Raw genomic sequence first — 6,166 nt, forward strand, 5'->3', positions numbered from 1 at the left:
CTCAAAAGCCTAACCGCAAGGCAGCGGTGTTTGGCGGGAAATGCAAATGCATTACCATTTCTACGGAACAAGTCGCCACATGTTCCAACTCCCAACCTGGAGGGCCAGGAGACTGTGTTCGTCAGACCTCTAACCATTGACCAACCTGGTATGGGAGGCTCTGTGAGTGTCGCGACACACTCTCCAGTATAGCTCAATGGATCGCTGAGGTGCGCAAACCGTCACACCACGGTAAGGTCCAGTCTCTTCGTGACGGGGCCAGAGTTGCAACCAAAGGCAGTGAGGCTTCTTACTACGGGTGATCGTGCAAAGACGCGCTGCTGTGCAATAAATCATGGTTGTACGGCGGCGAAGCATCATCATCATCAGAGACAGCAGCATTAGTGCTGACACTGAAGCTTCACTCGTACAACCACAAAGCTCAGTCAAGCACTCTACGCTGCCTAAACCTCCAAGCGCCCAATCAGACAATCTGACAGCCCGAACGTTACTGACATGGATCAGTCGCTATTTCTTCCAATGTCTCCAGCCAAGCACAGACGTGGTCTGGAAGACCACATCTTGGCAGGCGTACAACACCAACACCCAAGGTCTCCGTGATCTCTTTCACGCCCTTCCGACAATTCATAGGTTGCGCATCTCGCCGTTTGCGACATTCCGATATAGGCGCGGAGAATACTCGTCTCCGTAAACGATATTTCGATATGCGTAGCACATGACCGAGTCAATGCAGTTGATGGTGCCGGATGTTTCCTGCAAGTGAAACACCAGCCGCACAACCAAATACCTTTTTTAATCACCTTACTAATCCGTCAATGCCATCCGAAATCAGCAACGCTTCGGAGGCATCGCACCTATACAACAACACAGCTCTTACTGTAGCCTGGTGCACGTGACACTTAAGCTCTAGTAAGATACCTTTTTGACGCTACAAGTGACGCAAATTAGCAAACTTGATTCGAGCCTTTGAGATTCTTGCACCTAATTCATCGTAAACATTTCTGTCAGAGCTAATACAACTATCGAGGTGAGTAAAATTTTCCAGAACCTCCAGACTGCATGTTCTGGAGCATGACTTTCACTTTCAAGGCGCATGCCAAAAGACGGCACGATGGTGGGCAGTCTATTCAACAGAGCTTGCGCTTCGGTTGGGTCTTCGAAGATGAGGGCGTATGTACTCCACATCAGCAACTCCCCAGCAACAATTTGAAAACAAGGGTTTGGAAGACCTTCCAGCGTTCCCTCATTATCTCATCAATGAGGAAGTTGAAGGAGAATGGAGAGAGTGGACCTACTTGTCAAACACCACCTTTTGTAGGAAAGCTTTTAGAGAGCTCACCATACATTCTCACGCGCCCAGATATGTGAATATAGAGATCGAATTACGTTCAAAAACTTCTGAGGCACACCCTGTCGAGTAAGTGTACTTAAAAGCACCAACCGATTGACCGAATCGAACACATACTCGAAATCAAGGAATACGAAAATTGTGGCATGTGGCTATGCTCGACTTCAGATGGGCGATCCTGCGGACATCCATGTCATTCTTAAGCGGTCTATGTCATACGAGCTGATCTGGGGACTCAGAGTCGGTCTGGGACACTAGCGACGTAGGAACAGCCCTAAGTTACCGTGACGGCGACCAACAGACTGGACCTTACGGCTGTGAATTTTTGTGAATCCGCGATCCATCGAAGGATATTGGAAGGGCGGGGCAAAAGTTCAAGTATAATTGTGATTGTAGGTCACACAACGCCCAGGTAGGTAAACTAGGAGTGCTACGGTCCAGTTGGTTAGTTGTTTGGGCTGGAGTCAGACATTGGAGACCGCCTGCTTCAGATGTGTGCTGATCACAGACTGTCCCTTTGCAGTACCAACTTTCGGAACAGCGGAAATTACTTAAAATCGTGGTGCCCACCAAAGAACCAACCCCAAATCCAAATTGACCACATTGCCATCAGGTATCGGTGGCGAGAGTCGATCACCGCATGCCCTTCTGGGAAACCAGCGTGGACATCTACCACCTACTTGCACGCTGTTGCTTTTCATTGCGCCTTTAAATTTTTCGGTGCCCAGCTGCCATGCTATCCGAAGGAAGCACGAGGGCTGGGATACTGCTAGGTTACCCAAGCCTAGACAAGGGAAGCCGAAAGGCAGAGGTCAGGTTCGAAGCCTTCAAAGTTTTCGCAAAATGCGTAAACTTCCCTCAGCTACTGAGAAGTTAATGGACTCAGAAATTAAAAGAAACTATCAGAACCAGCTCCTCGAATGTCTGCCGAGCGGTCAGATATCGGATACAAACGGCCAATGAGAAAAGATATCGAAACGCTGCTCATAGACGGAACTTTTGTTTACGATACAACCCGGCCAACCTCAACCAAACATTGGCCTCTGGTGGGACCATGTCTTTGCTGGAGACCCGACTACAGATTCTCCATGGCCGTAACCACAACCCCACCGGACGCATCATCTGACGCCAGGTGAAACTGAGCGTCTGTGCAAACCGAGCTTAGTGGACCCGAAAGGCCGAAGAAATGAAAGAAAGATGCCAGAAATAATGGAAACGTCGATAAGTTGTTCCATTTAATTCGAGTGGTCGTCGGAAGTCTCTTGTTAGCGAAATTATCAGATATAGAAATGGACCCCTGGAATCCACCAAAGCAGAACGTTTGGACCGCTGGGCACAGTACTTCGGAAGTAACTCAGTTGGCCACCTACAACTTCCAATCTGGAATCCTTGAATCCAACAAAGAAGTGGACCATGAATATGGAGCGGCCTTCAACCTCAGAATTGTCCGAGTTTATTTCCCTACTCAAGCGCAATTGTGCTGCCGGTCCTGACGACCTTCGATCTACTCTGTTCAAGGATGATGTTGGGTTTCTCAATCAGCGCTTGTCAAGCCTACTTGGGTTTATCTGGGCGCATGCTGATTAAACAAATAGATACAGTTTACCGCATTGGCCTGCATTGATCTTAATCGAGCCACATAACCGTACGGCTGTTGACTGAGATTTGGTCCAGAAAAGCGCTTTTAGCCCTGGGGCTGAGTGCAACTCAGCCGTAGATACCACGAGCCATTGCGTCAGGATGACCGGACGCCATTAGGGTGGATTACAGACCATCTGAACCCGTCCTAAGCGGCTCTAGGTGCACCGAAGTGAGGTCTTGTATCCTTGTTTCGGAGACACAACATACATCGACAGATAGGAAAAGCAGAGTTTCAGCAAGAGATGCATGTTGCCCAATTTGACATAGGATACGGAACCTGAATCAGATCTTTGGAGGCTAGTAGGTGTTTGCCTTCGTTTATTTTTCTGGGCGACGGCGAAGACACGGAACATTGGTTAAAGGATTAGGAGATGAGTTGACCGCACTGGATCGTTTGTGATGGGAGGCAGTGTAGGGGAAGGCCGGTGAGTGAAAAGTTGCAAGAACGAATGACACTTCTCGGTTGCCCAAGCCGAAGAAGAGGTTTGGTTGAGGTAGCCCATTCAAAAGTCTGACCCACAAGGTATTGGGGAGGATGTAGGGTTATATCTGAGGACCCTGTTCCTAGCCTCTGATTCGAAAGTTAGCATCCGCGAGACAACGGTTGTTAGGGTAATCTTGGGAGACCCTTCCCGGAGCTAATGACTCAGTAGTTTGACCTACTTGACCGTAGGGGGCCCACCTGATTTGAGGGCTAAGGGAGTAGGCCATTACTCTCTCACTTCTAGTGCAGTAGCGCAGAGCAAGTGCCCCTTGAGCAGCATCAGACCGTATTGGATAAATCGTCGGCCGTCAGGGTCAACCGTTGGGTGATCAGAGTTTTATGACCGACCTTTACTGAACTGTCCTTCCTCGATGAAAAGCAGCATCACTACTTCCATAAATATGGACGTGCTAGTTACATAGGGGAAACGCTTACTGCCTTCACCCCCTATCGCATAATACAGTACGTCACCTCAAGACTGCCTCGTAGAATGATTACTCGGGGTACGGGAACTCACTACCTTTTGTTGGGCTGCTCCACGTTGGCCTTCCTGGCATGGCTGAACCTTTAGGAACTGGGTTACAGCCAGCATAGCCCGCAGGATCATTGAACCACAGAAGCGGGGACATCACGACAAGATGACCGCTCAAGATCAGCACATTGAAAACTGCCGGAAACTGGGTGTGATCATCAGGTCGCATACGTTTTTCTTCAAAGGATGATAGAATAACAAAATAAATCGGTCAGCAGTGAAACACACCCGGTGCCTAGTTGCCATACCACCCAAAGAAAGCACGAGGACTGGGATACTGCCAGGCTGCCCAAGCCTAGACTGGGGAAGTCGAGGTTCACAGGTCGGGTTCGCACCAAGGACATTCCGGTCAGTAAATCAGCGCTCTAACCACTTGAGCCATCCCGCCACCTAGATGGATACCGTAAGCCTTTTCGGTCAAATGAACGCCTTCAACGCATTTTTCGAGTCGCTCATGCCATAGCTATGGCTGTTGCTTGTGGAGAGCTCGTAATCTCGTAGTGGTCAACAGGATTGGTGCGAGTGTAGAGTAACTCTCCAAAGTAACGATCAATGATTATGACGCAGATGAAGGAAGGGACCGGCAGCCCAACGCCTGGACAAGCAATGATCTGGTACTTATGCGTTGGAATTCTCGTCTGGTCTGTAGTTCTTGGCTCGCAGGTCTTGCAGCCAAAAATTTTTAATTCGGTTGATCAGGAAAAACAGCATCGCCGACGAGGAGAACGGTGATAAGCATCGGAGTCCAGAAAATCACGTCTGAGATTAATGGAATGGAACGGAATATCCGTGTGCAGGCAGGTCACAGGACGTGCTCGACTGATGGAAGCCCACTTTTCAAAAATAACTTGAAGAGTTTAGGAATTCTGCGCTGAAATCATCTCGAAGAGTGTGAAAAATAATCAGCGCCATGTGGTGCATAGTAAGGAGTTTTCTAATTATAAAGTCAAAACACTGCCAACTGATCACAGGGATGCACCAATCACAAGGCACGGTAGCGGACCCAAATGTCGCTGTAGTTGACTCGTATTCAGTTGATAGCAGAAATACTTGAGGTCGCCCAAGGCAACCGAAACGTCGGAGTACAAAAACGCATTCCACTACGCTGCGTTCTGACTTTATAGTTGAAAACTCATCTTGAAGATTTATTAGGGAAACTGTGTTTTCGGCAAATGGGCGTATGGGAGTTGTGGAGGAACAGATCTGACTAAACGACCACCTTGAATGTGCCAAAAAACGTCCTATGAAAATAGCAGCGGCGGTCAAACGTGCGGTTTCGTACAATGGAGCCCAGTGAGTTAGCTTACCTAAGATATCCAACGTTTGTCTTATCCAAAGCAGCAAAGCGATTGTATAATCGGTATATCTGTTTTGAAGAAACTATAATAGATTAAAAGCACTTGGAGCATGACACGTACAACCAGTTTCTTGCGCTATTTCCTCAACTTCCGCCTGATCCAAGGTTCTTGATGCGCTTGAACCCATGACGACGGTGAAGCAATGGACTCAACGTCAAAGCAGACAGATGAGGAAAAACTTTACATTTTGATTGGTTGTCTAATAGGCGAATCACTGCAGTTGATCTGTAGGATGTCAAAGAACAAGGACTCGGGCACTTCCTAAAAGAAAGCGGAAGGAACGGGCCTGCACCACATATTTAAGATGAAAAACTGCAAGAATAAATATGGAAAGCTTTTTAAGACCCAAAACGAGGAAGGGCTGGTGGGGTTGAAACTGCAAGAATATGGAAAGCTTTTTAAGACCCAAAACGAGGAAGGGCTGGTGGGGTTGATCTGTACTTACATTCAGGGATTCACGGATGGATTGTCCTCGCTGACACCACCCCTGCACCCTTTTGCGATGCACTGTGTCCAAATCCCGCTGCGCGGGTCCCATTATCTGCTTCTCGGTGTGGCTTACCGTAGACCCTCGAGTCAACCTGAAGATGGCCAATTCCTCATACAAACACTGGAGCCACTATCCTCCAAACCACTAATTCACTCTTCTTCTGGTAGGTGGCTTCAACTTCCCAAAGGCCTCCTGGATTGAGCCCCAGCGCGTCGAATCAGGCTGACTTTGCAGCTGTTTGAAAACGTTTAACAGAGTGCTTGGACCCAACATGTCTGCACCCACCAGATACCGCGCAGGCCAACTACCATCC

At 48.4% G+C, this 6,166-nt stretch overlaps 1 protein-coding gene across 1 annotated transcript in view; it reads right to left on the bottom strand.

The window, feature by feature from the left end:
* T265_11055 (hypothetical protein) overlaps window positions 1-5,490 on the bottom strand; it is a gene marked incomplete at both ends in the record, with an annotated part of 26,177 nt that extends 20,687 nt beyond the window's left edge. The window contains 2 exons of the mRNA XM_009177604.1: window positions 5,313-5,385; window positions 5,424-5,490. Coding sequence (XP_009175868.1) covers window positions 5,313-5,385; window positions 5,424-5,490 — 140 coding nt within the window. The remainder of the gene's footprint in view (window positions 1-5,312; window positions 5,386-5,423) is intronic.
* Window positions 5,491-6,166: the final 676 nt, after the last annotated feature.

Source organism: Opisthorchis viverrini (assembly GCF_000715545.1).
Source record: "Opisthorchis viverrini unplaced genomic scaffold opera_v5_437, whole genome shotgun sequence".
NCBI lineage: Eukaryota > Metazoa > Platyhelminthes > Trematoda > Opisthorchiida > Opisthorchiidae > Opisthorchis > Opisthorchis viverrini.